The 11,984-nt window shown below is 42.4% G+C and overlaps 1 protein-coding gene across 2 annotated transcripts in view; it reads left to right on the top strand.

The window, feature by feature from the left end:
- Window positions 1-440: 440 nt before the first annotated feature.
- The window catches only part of CHPT1 (choline phosphotransferase 1), a 31,874-nt gene continuing 20,330 nt past the window's right edge, over window positions 441-11,984 (top strand). The window contains exon 1 of one of the 2 annotated variants that reach the window (XR_015556374.1): window positions 441-745. Coding sequence is in view for 1 of the 2 variants with exons in the window: in XM_087449042.1 (XP_087305168.1) it covers window positions 473-745 (273 nt within the window). In the remaining variant the exon portion in view is untranslated. The remainder of the gene's footprint in view (window positions 746-11,984) is intronic. The other variant, XM_087449042.1, reaches the window with a different exon arrangement.

Genomic DNA, 11,984 nt, shown 5'->3' with positions numbered 1-11,984 from the left:
AGGTTAGAGGAACCAGCTTCCTGACTGTCCAGCCAGCGAGAAGACTTCCCTCCGGGGAGCGCTACCAAACGCCCCGGGAGAAGAATCGGACCATAGAGACAGGTGCATCAGGTCCTCGGGAATTCAGGGCCCTTGCTCACCAATTAGAACGTTACTGTCTGCGGAGCCCGAATGGTGACCTGGTGGCCCGTGAGAGCCGATCCAGCCCTCCGTGACGCCTCGCCAGGCTCTCCCCAACCCCGCCCTGGTCCGCTGCCCGCGAGGCCCCGCCCCCGCCGCCCCGGCGCTCTGGGGGCGGGGGCCCCGGGACGGGGGCGGCCCGGCCGGCCCGCGACCTCGGCCGAGCGGGCGTGACCGGCGCTTCCACCCGGCCGGCGCAGGCCCGGGCCCGCGAGCCCCGCCCTCGCCCTCCGCCCGCCCAGGCGCCCGGCGCGGGCCGCGCTCCGTCGCAGCGGCGGGGCCGCAGGCGGCCATGACGGCGGGCGCCGGGGCCAGGCCGGCGCCGCGCTGGCTGAAGGCGCTGGCGGAGCCGCTGAGCGCGGCGCAGCTGCGGCGGCTGGAGGAGCACCGCTACAGCGCCGCGGGCGTCTCGCTGCTCGAGCCGCCGCTGCAGCTCTACTGGACCTGGCTGCTCCAGTGGGTCCCGCTGTGGATGGCCCCCAACTCCATCACCCTCCTGGGCCTCGCCATCAACCTGCTCACCACGCTCGTGCTCATCTCCTACTGCCCCACGGCCACCGAGGAGGTAGGGCCCGCCGCCCGCCCGCGGCCCGCTGCAGGACCCCCAACTGCTGTCTCCCGGAGCCCCGCGGCCCTCGCCCGAGCCCCCCCAGGTGCGCCGCGGTCCCGCCGCTAGAGGCGCCCGGGCACCGGGGAGACCCCCTCGCGGGTGAGCCTCCCGGGGCCGCGGAGGGACCGACGCGGGCACTGCCCCGGGCCACCTAGAGGCTGTCACGCCGCTACCTCAGTCCTGTGTCCACCCCCCAGCCTCCCCCGGGCGGCGGAGGGGCTGTCAAGGTCACTGCCCCAGTCCTGTGTCCACCCCCCAGCCTCCCCCGGGCGGCGGAGGGGCTGACCGTCTCGGCCACTGCGAGCCCGGGGCCTGCCTGCCGGGCCGCCACCCCATCGGGCGCCAAGCTGTGGGATGGACGAGCAGTCGGTTACTTTGCACACTAGGGACTGGACACCCCCATAGCAGTCCTGCCGGGCACCAGGGGTTGTTGTCCGCTTGGCCAAGCCTGAGATGCCCTTTGGACACTTTTATAATCGCCTGTTTCTCAAAGGTTGCACTAGTGATCCTGAAAGTACTGGTCACACTGATCAAAGATAAGTTGCTTTGAAGACTAACTTCCTCTTTCGTTCACTTTTTCAGGAAAAACTAAGTAAGGTGATAATGCTTATCATCACGGCCCAGGTATCATAAATGCAAACATATTTTATTAGCAATGAGTATTTGACCTATGTCTGAAATAAGAAGAGTAGATAATGTGGGCTTTGAACAACTGTTCATCAGAAGCACCTCTTGGGCTGAGTGTGGAGGGGATGGGGGGGTGTCCCTGCCATCTCTAGCTTTTTAGCGTACATGGGATAAATATTACACTGCACATTGTGTGACATTGCTTCCTCTTCTTTGTCCTCCAAATAGTGAAATCCCTTTATAATCATATTTGAGTGTAGGTTGTGTGGAGAACTAATGCTAGTTGAGCTTAGATAGCAGGAATACAGTGGAAATATTCCATGCCCTCCACACATGTATGCATTTTTAAAAATATTTGATGGAGCCTACATTTTAAACACTCCAGCCATAGAGGTCCAGTGGTTAAGATTGGCTGCTCTCACCACTCAGCCTGGGTTCATTTCCTGGTCAGGGAACCACACTACCCATGTGTCGGCTGTCATACTGTGTCGATTGGGTGTTGCTGTGATGCTGAAAGCTATGCCACCGGTATTTCAAATACCAGCAGGGTCACCCATGGTGGACAGGTTTCAGCGGAGCTTCCAGACTAAGACAGACTAGGAAGAAGGACCTGGCCACCCACTTCCGAAAGAATTGACCATAAAAACCCTATAAATAGCAGTGGAGCATGTCTGATATAGCACTGGAAGGTGAGAGAATGGCGCAAAAAGACCCGGCAGTGTCCCGCTCTGCTGTACACAGGGTCGCTAGGAGTCGGAATCCACCCTAGGCACCAACAACAACATTTTAAACGTATCTTGACAATTAATGGATACGTTTATTATATAAGATTTCTTGGCAGATGTTCCCATTGTTATTCATTTTCCTATTGTTTGAAAAAAGTAAGTTACTTTAGTTTTCGTTTTTTGCTGCCCATTCGCAGAATTTCCCAGAGGCAGTGTCCTAAAATGAAAAGAGCACTGGGTTTGGAAGTGAAAGACATGTGTTCCAATGTGGTTCTGCCACACCGTGGAGAGACCTGCTGGCTGTTTTCCCATGTGTAAAATAGAAAATAATACCTGCCAAACCAATTTCACAGGGATGCAGTGAGAACTAAATGATATGTTACATGTAGAAAATTGTCATTTGCTCAAGAAATTAAAAATGTTACTCAATGCATTAAAAATATCACTGTTATTAAAAGTGTCCTAAAAACATATCATAAAATTTAGCTTTTATGGGGCCTAGATTTGGCTAATGGTGTTTGGATGTTTCTGATATTCGTCAGTTAAATTGTGAACTTTTCAATGTCATTATTAATTTAAGAACCATTTGTGGAGACCTTACAAAGAGCAGGGCATACAGACAAGTCCAAGAGATTCTGTTTAGGGATGTCAAGGGGGCCTGATGGAAGAGGTAAAATTGTGGTTAATTAATTTTTAGGCTCAGCCTCATTTAAAAAGCAAAGGGCCGGGCGGTGGGGGGGGGGTGAATCTGAGGCACTTTTCAAAAAAAAAAAAACAAGAAAAAGTCAGAATGGCCCAAAAAGGGAAAGAAAGGGTTAAAATAATAAGATGAAACTGAGAAGAGTTTCTGAAGTGTAATCAGATCCTGCACATGCTTCTGAAACTGCTGAAGCGGTGAGGGGAAACACCATTACAGGATTCGCACTGCCTGTTTGATAAAATCCCAGCAATAGCAAGAAAAATCATAGCAGTGCCGGATATTTTGCTTCCAGGTCACAGAGCTGGTAAATGGCAGGACCAGGAAAGATTCAGATCTAAGTCCGTCTGACTCCAAAGATTTTTTTTTTTTTTTTTGCACCATGTACCACCACCTTCTCTTCTGGAGTTCCCGCCTTTCTCTACGTGGTATGTAGGAAAAATAGCTCATGTTTTAAAACATATGAGCTCGTATGTTTTATATGAGCTTCAGGAATGTGAAGTGCTTTCACTTCCATTGTTGTGTTTGTGTCTTCTATCAACCCAAAGAGGTTGGCGAGTTTTTTCCATTCCTGGAATGGCCTTCCCACCATTTTAGTGTTTCCTCTATCCATCCACCCGGAAGTAATAGTACTACATATTTTTGTGTGTGTGAGATCAGCCCTGTGCTAACATCTGCCAATCCTCCTCTTTTTTTGCTGAGGAAGACTGGCCCTGGGCTAACATCCGTGCCCATCTTCCTCCACTTTATATGGGACACCACCACAGCATGGCCTGCCAAGCAGTGCGTCAGTGCGCGCCCGGGATCCGAACCGGCGAACCCCGGGCTGCCGCAGCGGAGCACGCGCACCCAACCCATTGCGCCACCGGGCCGGCCCCAGTATATATTTTTTATTAAGAGGAAATTGAGGCCCAGAGGGTTAAGTGACTTTACCTGGCTTGGAACTTGTTTTGTGTTTCTTAGACTTAAGAATTCTTAGTGCTTTTTCAGACTTGGCAGATGGCTTCCAGAAAGGGTCAGGAAAAACACGTAAGGTTTTTGGACTCCAATGCTCGGGCTTATCTACCCATATAGGACATAATGCTGGCTACTTTTATCTATAGTAATAATATTTGATCTATTTTTTAACTACTGTGTTAATTTCTAGGACATGACTGAGGATGAAGGGAAATTAATAGAAAAAAGTTAAATTATTTATATTAAGCTTCTGCACTAGTGCCCTGAACTGCATTTCATGCCACCATTTCTGTTAAGGAACTTTCCAGTCCAGCCAAATTGAACTACTTACTATGGCAAGGACTTCTCTCCCTCTCTTTTCTCCTTCCTCTTCCTTTCTCCTGGCCCACTTCCATCTTTCAACACTACCCAATTCTAACACTACCTCCTTCTGAAATTTTCTTTCCTTCTCTGGAGTCAAGTCAACCACTTATTCCTCTAAACTCCAATAATGATAACAATAATAACTAACATTTAGTTATCAACTATGTACTAGGCATTATTTTAAGCTGCTTTTAACTATTATCTCATTTAATTCTTTCAACAACCTTATGAAGAGGCAGTAGTATTATCTTCATTTTGTTGATGAGGAAACTGAAGGGAAATTAACTCTTCCAGGCTGCATAGCTTTAAATGGAGACCAGGATTCCAAGCCAGAAACCTGTGCTTCCACCACAGGGCTTTGTAGCTCTCCTGTGGAACTTCTTCATTTTATTTTAGTTATGTGTGCCCCTATTGAGCAGTATAACCTCCCCAATTTTAAGTTCAGACAGTGATTGCCCATTTGTACATTCTCTACAGCATAGTGCCTTGCAGAAAGCAGATGCTTAGTAAATATTTGCTAAATTATTGACTGCATGAGTGAAATAACAAAGTATAATCTTGGGAGATGATGTTTTTCCACCCTTATTCAGTTTTTGCTGGTCTTGGATCAAATACTTATCAGTTGTTTGGTCTGGGTAATTTTAACAAGAATAAGCAAGAATTAGTGTGAATAAAGAAAACAAGAACCTAATCTCCTCCTCACCTTGATGAAGCAGTTCTGTCTGAATGCCACTCTGTGTGTAGTCCTTGGCCCCATTCCTGGGCTGCCTAAGCTGAAAATAGAATCATAGACTCGTATGGTTTGAAAGGACCTCAGAGTTTATTTAATGCAGTTCCTACATTTGTATATGAGAAAACCCAGTGATTCAAATCTAGTTCTTGAGGCTCCAGCCTAGTAGCATTCTCTGCCACAGAACCTTCGTATGCTTATTTTTGACTGGTGTAAACTGTGGCTCCATTCTCCTTTAAGCTTATTAGATTAAATGTTGTTGTTCTCTCCTCTCTTAGGAGTCAAGGGCATTGAATGATACATTTCTTTTGTTTATGATGATAGAAAGTTAAACCAAAAATCAGGTATATCTGAGGAAGTCAGAAAGGCTTTAAGAAATGGTTTATCCCCTGTCTAAATAATTCAGATTATAGTTGCCTTTGCATTACAAAGAGTTATTGGGGGAATAATAAGAAAAGGCAATAATCTATAGATTCCTACTCAGATTTTTTTTTTTATAGGTTTGGTTTCTTTGAAATCTAGTATATTTCCTTTTTCTTTAATCACCTGTCTCCCTCTTTTTTTCTTTTTTTTTTTAACCACCTCAGTAACGTATCAGGCATCATTTATTAATGCAGGACTCTTGTAAGGGAGTGGCCTCCCTTACTAAAACAAAATATAAACTCCAAACTTTCAGGAGGTAAAAGCTCTAGAAACAGGGCAGGGACTAGAGTGAGGCAAGCAGACACTCAGGCCTCAGAATTTAGGGAGGCACATGCACAACCCTGAGAGTAAATGCCTCCTTAAATTCTGCAGCCTAGGCACCTCACTTGCCTCACGCTAGTCCCAGCCCTGTCTAGAAGGAGCTTCTGCAGGTAATGTGTCGACACAAATAATCCATAGTCAATCTATAAATCAAAATTGGGGTGAGTTTTTTATATGAACCAGGTCTGAGGACTATAGCCCAGGGGCTTCCTTCCCCAAAGAGGGAAGCACACCAAAGAAGTAGGGTATACAGAGTGGTTATATACTGTCTTGGAACAAAGAACATACATCACATATGACAGGACTGTCCTTTTTGCAACAGTCACAAGATTGCTTTGCTGGCACAGCAGGTCAGTGGTCACAAGGCGAACACAGCAGATCAGCAATTAATCCTTAGTTTCTAGGAAGAGATGCTTATCCTTAAAAAAATGCTGATGTGGAGGGAAACCATGTCCCTATCTTTAAGGGCATCATTCTTGTCTTTGAGACATTGTAAATGTTTAAAGCAGATGTACCTTGGATGCCCAACAAGCCACATCAGGCCTTCTTGGAAAAACAAAGTCAGGCAAATTAGTTTTAAACCAGATGGCTTCCTCATATACTCCAGTATATCCTACTGCTTGTCATTTATTCATCATGTGGAAGTAGTTTTGCTTTGGAATTTGTCTCTTTGATCCTATGGCTTTCCTATACTTGATTTCCAAGGAATAAGCTGTTTCTCCTTTAGAATTCTGGTTCAGATGTGGATAAAACATGGCACTGCAGTGTATAGAAAGAGCTTTAAATCCCACTCCTGGTATATTTGACCTGGGCATAAGGCTCCGACCACGTGGAGTTTGCGAAGTTACAGAACATATGTTAAAGCAACCAATACACTTGATGCTGATGACAGATCCGGCCCCGGGAATTCTCTTCGTCCCCTCTCCCTTCCTGTTCCCCTTAGCACAGTGAGAGGCTGGCATTTTCAACAAGAACTCCGGTAAGCGCTAAAGGAGATTAAAAAAAAAAAGACTATTCATGTGAAATATAAAAAGTGAGAAGTACTACAGATTTTCAAAGTACTACAGATTTCTAATGTTGTGAGAAAGCCTCTTTGGCCCTAAAGTGCTGGCTGGACTGCAGTTGTGCGTGGTTGCCTTCCCCGGCTTTAACTTGACTGTTTCTTAAAAATGGGTGTGCTCCTCTCAAATGCTGGCCGCTAACCAGAGCTGAGGCCAAAAGTCCAGGTTGAAACCACTAAGCCCCGTAGGGCCCTTCCTGATTGGCATGAGAATGATTGTACCCTTCCTGAGCACCAGCCGCCTCTGGACCCTTTCAAGGCCTCAGGTGGGACCCCTCCCTCTGTAAACAAGGAAGTGCCCGTCAGCCATAGGCTGACGGTAAACACAGGGACATAATACGGGTTAGAGCAGTGTCAGACTCACAGTCTATTAGAAACTACATGAGTTTTCTTTTAAAAATCACTAGAATCACCCTTTCTTTCTACCTCTTATAAATGCAGTTTCTATTTTTATGGAGAGAGAAGTCAATTGATGTTTGGATGATGGAAATAATAATTGAAATCTCCCTGTTACCAGCTGACCCAATAGTTACTGGTTATGTAATACCTTGTGCCTATGTGTCAGCTCATACCTGAGGCCATTTAAAGCAAAGAGGTATTTTTTAAGTATAACAATTCATATAAATAGGCATTGTATAGTTCCAATATTTCCTAAATTTCAATTCGGGAAGATTTTTGCTTTTGTGTATTACCTATAGTATTTTTATTTACTATTTTTCTTTACATGAACTTTAAATCTACTCCTTTTTAAAGACTTAGACTCATTCTAAGCCTTAATATCTATAAAATCATAGATTTGATAGCTATGCTATTTTTTAAAATATATTAATTTTTCCAAAATACGTTAACATAGAGACATAAATGATACAATGAAAAGTTTACCCATGAATCACCTAAAATTATCTTATGTAGTATCAGTAATAACAATAACAATAATTAAAGTTTACTCAGTTCCTTCCATATGCCAGGCACTTTTCTATACACTTAATATGTAATAATTCAGTTCTCACAATGAGATAGGGAACAGTGATTATTCCCATTTTTTATAAAGGGAAACTGAGGCACTGAGAGGTTAAGTAACTCATCCAATTCACTTAGGTGGTAATGGCAAAGCAAGGATCTGGATGCAGGTGGAGGCCAAAGGCCATACTCCTAACCACCCTGCGAGAAAAACCCAGGGCATACCTGATAGGAAACATTTACATCTTTAGTCGATTTTAATCATCTAGTTATTTAGCTCCTCTCGGAGGTACAGTGGATTTTAAAAACAGACAACGTGCCTCGTACCTTTGCAAGGATTATATTCTAATATGAAGATGGGGCCTTGGAGGCTATCTAGTGTAGCAATTTCATTTACAGAAGACCTAAGAAGTTTGTCCAATGAGCAGAGATGTGCTCATTGATCACTTTCTAAGTCTTGTCTTTTCTTCCTTTCCTGATGCGTGTGCTCATTCAAACACACGTATAAAAAGAGGTATGATACCCAGGATAAATAATTGATCTATATATGAGCGTTCTCTCTGATCCAGAGTTATTTTTAGCAAGAACAATTGCCATATGATCTGGTTCCGATCTCTGGTTTCTCTACCTCTATAATGAATAATAGCATTCTGTAATTCAAGTAACTAGAAAAAGTAAAATTTCCCAAATTCTTACTTATATACAGCTTTTTTTCGGTGGTGTAACTGAAAAATAATTTAAATTTATTCGTGGAATTTTTTTTAATGACTAGGAGTTATGATTGACTCTTAGTAATTATTTTGTTTTCTAGAATAAACCTATATAATTTTCTTGAAATCATGTAAAGTTCATCATTAGTGAAGCTATTACTTAAATTGTGATATAGCCACATAATTGAATACCATGCAGTGATTTAAAAGAATGATGTAGATCTTTATGTTTGACTTGGAAAGGTTTCTATGATATATTGTTAAATTCTGATCTTAAAGCATACAGTAGATATGAAAATTATATGATTAAAAACTTTAAATATTAGGAATCTAATATGACTTGGAGAAGTTCTACCTTTTGGAGTAGGTTTCTTCTATAGAAATCTTCTGATATATTGCTTATGTCAACCTTCAAAAACAGAAACTAGTTTAAGAGGCAAAGCATTTATTTGGGATCAAAGAATTGCAATTCGTGGAGCAGAGATTCAGGTAGAAACCCAAACAGTGTCCCATTAGGGAGTAAAAGTCCGGGGCTTTTAAAGGCAAAGAAGGGAAGTTGTATTACAAAGAATTTTAATTGGAGGCAGAGAGCTAGTCTTGGCTAAACATTGATTGACTATTGAGTCTATCTTCAGAAAGTCCACAATCCTCAGTCTTTGTGATCAGGATGTCCATTCTCCTTGCTGACTTCTCAAACAATTGCTTATAAAACAATTGTCATTTTGGCCCAGTCCAAGGTTTAAGAGTGCAAGGCAGTTTCTCTGGAAAGTCACCTCCAACTCGACTCCATCTTAAAATGGCTCCACTTAAGTCAGTTTGACACTTAAGACTCTATAATTCATCATCCAATTCTGATTTTTTCATGCTTACATTTAAAATTTTTGAAAATAAGTTCACCTGAAAACTAGAATTGAGTCGGGGTGGCTCTGTAGATCCTTTTTCCACCAGGAGTCACTTCTGTAATTACGCTGTTCTGGGGAAGACTCCTGGAAGGAAGGGTCCCACTGTGCCTGGCCAAGTGGATTTTCATCCTAAACCTGTTTTGCAGAGATAACAGGTTAGAAAAGAAGTGGAAAATTTGCCAACTATGTAACAGCTTCCAGGTGGGAATGGAAGTGATGACAGCAGGGAAAAAAGAAGATAGGTCAGGCTCCTGAGGCCTTGGGAAGACTGGAAAAGGAGTAGGTACTGGTGGACCAGTGTGCCTTTCTGGGTTTAAATGGAAGGAAGCCTCTCGTGGCTGCAGCCATTTCCTAGGGCTCCCTGCACTTGAAGTTGCATTGTGTGAGCGGGAAAGCTCTTCTCAGCTGGTTTGAAGGAATAGGTGGTCTGTGGGGTAAGAATCTAGGTGAGGAGCTCCATCCAGTGTGTGTAGCCTGCGGCATGACAGGTCTCATAGCGCAGGGCGAGTCAGAAGACCTGGACCCAGTCTAGCTGCTCGTGTTGATGTAACTTTGTTACCCCTCCCTAAGTTTTACTTTCATCTTTAATAAAAAGAACATGATAATAACTGCCCTGTCTCTATGGATTGCTGTATCAAATAAAATAATGCATTAAAAAATGCTCTTTGTTGTACTGTTTAAGAAATATTATCATCTTTCCAATCTTATCTCTTATAATTACCTGTGGATCTTCTATTCCAGAAACATGGATCTAGGCACTGACTCCTGAGTAAGCCTTACACTTTCAGGCCTCTGCCTTGGTTTCTGCCTGGGCATCCTCTCTGTTTTCCCTTTTTAAATTCCCCTTGTCCCTCTTTACCTGTTTAAACTCTAAATCTTAACTCCTCTAGTATCCTAATGAAATAGTTTTAAACTAATGAACCAGTCTTCATTTCCTTTTCTAAATGAGGGGCAGAGTCCACCCCAAACTGTGGTGTCCAGGAATAACCAGATTTATTTCAGTGTAGATTTTCACTAATGCCTTGCGCTTTGGATTTGCTTGCAGCCAGTCTCCCAGACCAGAGGTCAGAATTAAGCTTTTGTTAATGTGGATCTTTGGGAATGCTTCTTGCGAAGCTCCACATTTTCAGTATAAGAAGGTGCTGTGCACAGAAGGGGAAAATGGACTATCTCTCGGGTACATGACTACTCTCAGAAGTTTATCATTTAGGGTAATAGTATTTGATGGAAAATAGATGACAAGAAAATGACTTTTTATGTTATTCCAGAAATTTTAATAACTTTAATTTCTATTTACTTAGAAAGATTGAGGAATGGAATAACAGTTTGATTGGATATTTGTAGAATTACCACATAAACCATACAGACATAGGTTGGTATTTTTAAAATTATATTTGTCACTAAAAGTATGCAAAACACAATTTAATGAGAATAGCTAACCTCATTGAGCACATACTCTGTGCTGAGTTCTGTGTAAAGAGCTATCTGAGAATTTGTTCATCAGATACAATATAAGTATTATTCACATCTTACAGATGAAGTAACCAAAGCTTAAATGACTTATCCAAGGTCACCTGACTGTTAAATGACAGAGCCAAGGACTCAAACACAGATCTAACTTCAAATCTCTAGTTCTTAAAAATTTTGCTTTACTTCCTCGTTAAGACATAGAATTCTGGGTTGGCCATTGCTATCATCACACAGGTCCCTGAGGAAGTGGAATATATTTATAAAGTGCTGACAGAAAAGAATGGTTGTTTTAAAATATTTTTTTTTCTCTCTTGTTCACATTGGATTGTTTCTATTGATCTATCTTCAAGTTTACTGACTCTTTTCTTTGTCATTGTTATCTGTGCTTCTGTATGTAATGTGTCTTCTTTTCTCTGGCTGCTTTTATAATTTTCTTTTTGTTACTAGTTTTCAGTAATTTGATTATGATATGCCTGGGTGAGTTTTTAAAAAATATTTATTCTGCTTGGAGTTTGTTGAGCTTCCCAGATATATGAATTTGTAGATTTTATCAAATTTGGAAATTTTTTAGCCCTTCTTTCTTTTTATATTTTTTATGTCCCACGCTATCTCCTCTCCTTCTGAGACTCTAATTACATACATGTTAGACTGCTTTCTGCTGTCCCACAGGTCACTGATGCCCAGTTCAGTTGTTTTTAGTCTTTTTTTCTTTCTGTGCCTCATTCTGGATAGTTTCCATTGGTACTCTGCCAGTTCACTGATCTTTTCTTCTGTAGTGTCTAATATGCTGTTAAGTTCATTTAGTATATTTTACATTTTAAATATTGTATTTTTCATTTCTAGAGGTTTTTTTTGAGTCTTTCATGTTTTCCTCCACCTTCTTGAATATATGAAGCATATTTATAATAACTTTCAGTGTCCTCATCTGCTAATTCCATTATCTCTGTCATTCTTGGGTCTGATTATATTGATTGATTTTACTCCTAGTTGTAGATCATATTCTGCTACTTCTTTGAATGACCAGTAATTGTTGATTGGATGCCAAAGATTGTGAATTTTACATTTTTGAGTACTAGATGTTTTTTTGTTTTTTAATTCTTTGAAGATGTCCTTTGTGTTGGCTATAGTTAAGTTACCTGGAATCAGTCAGACCCTTTTGAGGATGGATTTTAAGTCTGTTAGGGCTGTCCAGAGACGCCTTTAATCTAGGGCTAATTTATCCCCCCTGCTAAGGTAATACACTTCTGAG

Source organism: Ceratotherium simum, chromosome 25 (assembly GCF_057802395.1).
Source record: "Ceratotherium simum simum isolate JZ-2026a chromosome 25, ASM5780239v1, whole genome shotgun sequence".
Classification (NCBI taxonomy): Eukaryota; Metazoa; Chordata; class Mammalia; order Perissodactyla; family Rhinocerotidae; genus Ceratotherium; species Ceratotherium simum.
This window is presented reverse-complemented; position numbering and strand designations above follow the sequence as displayed.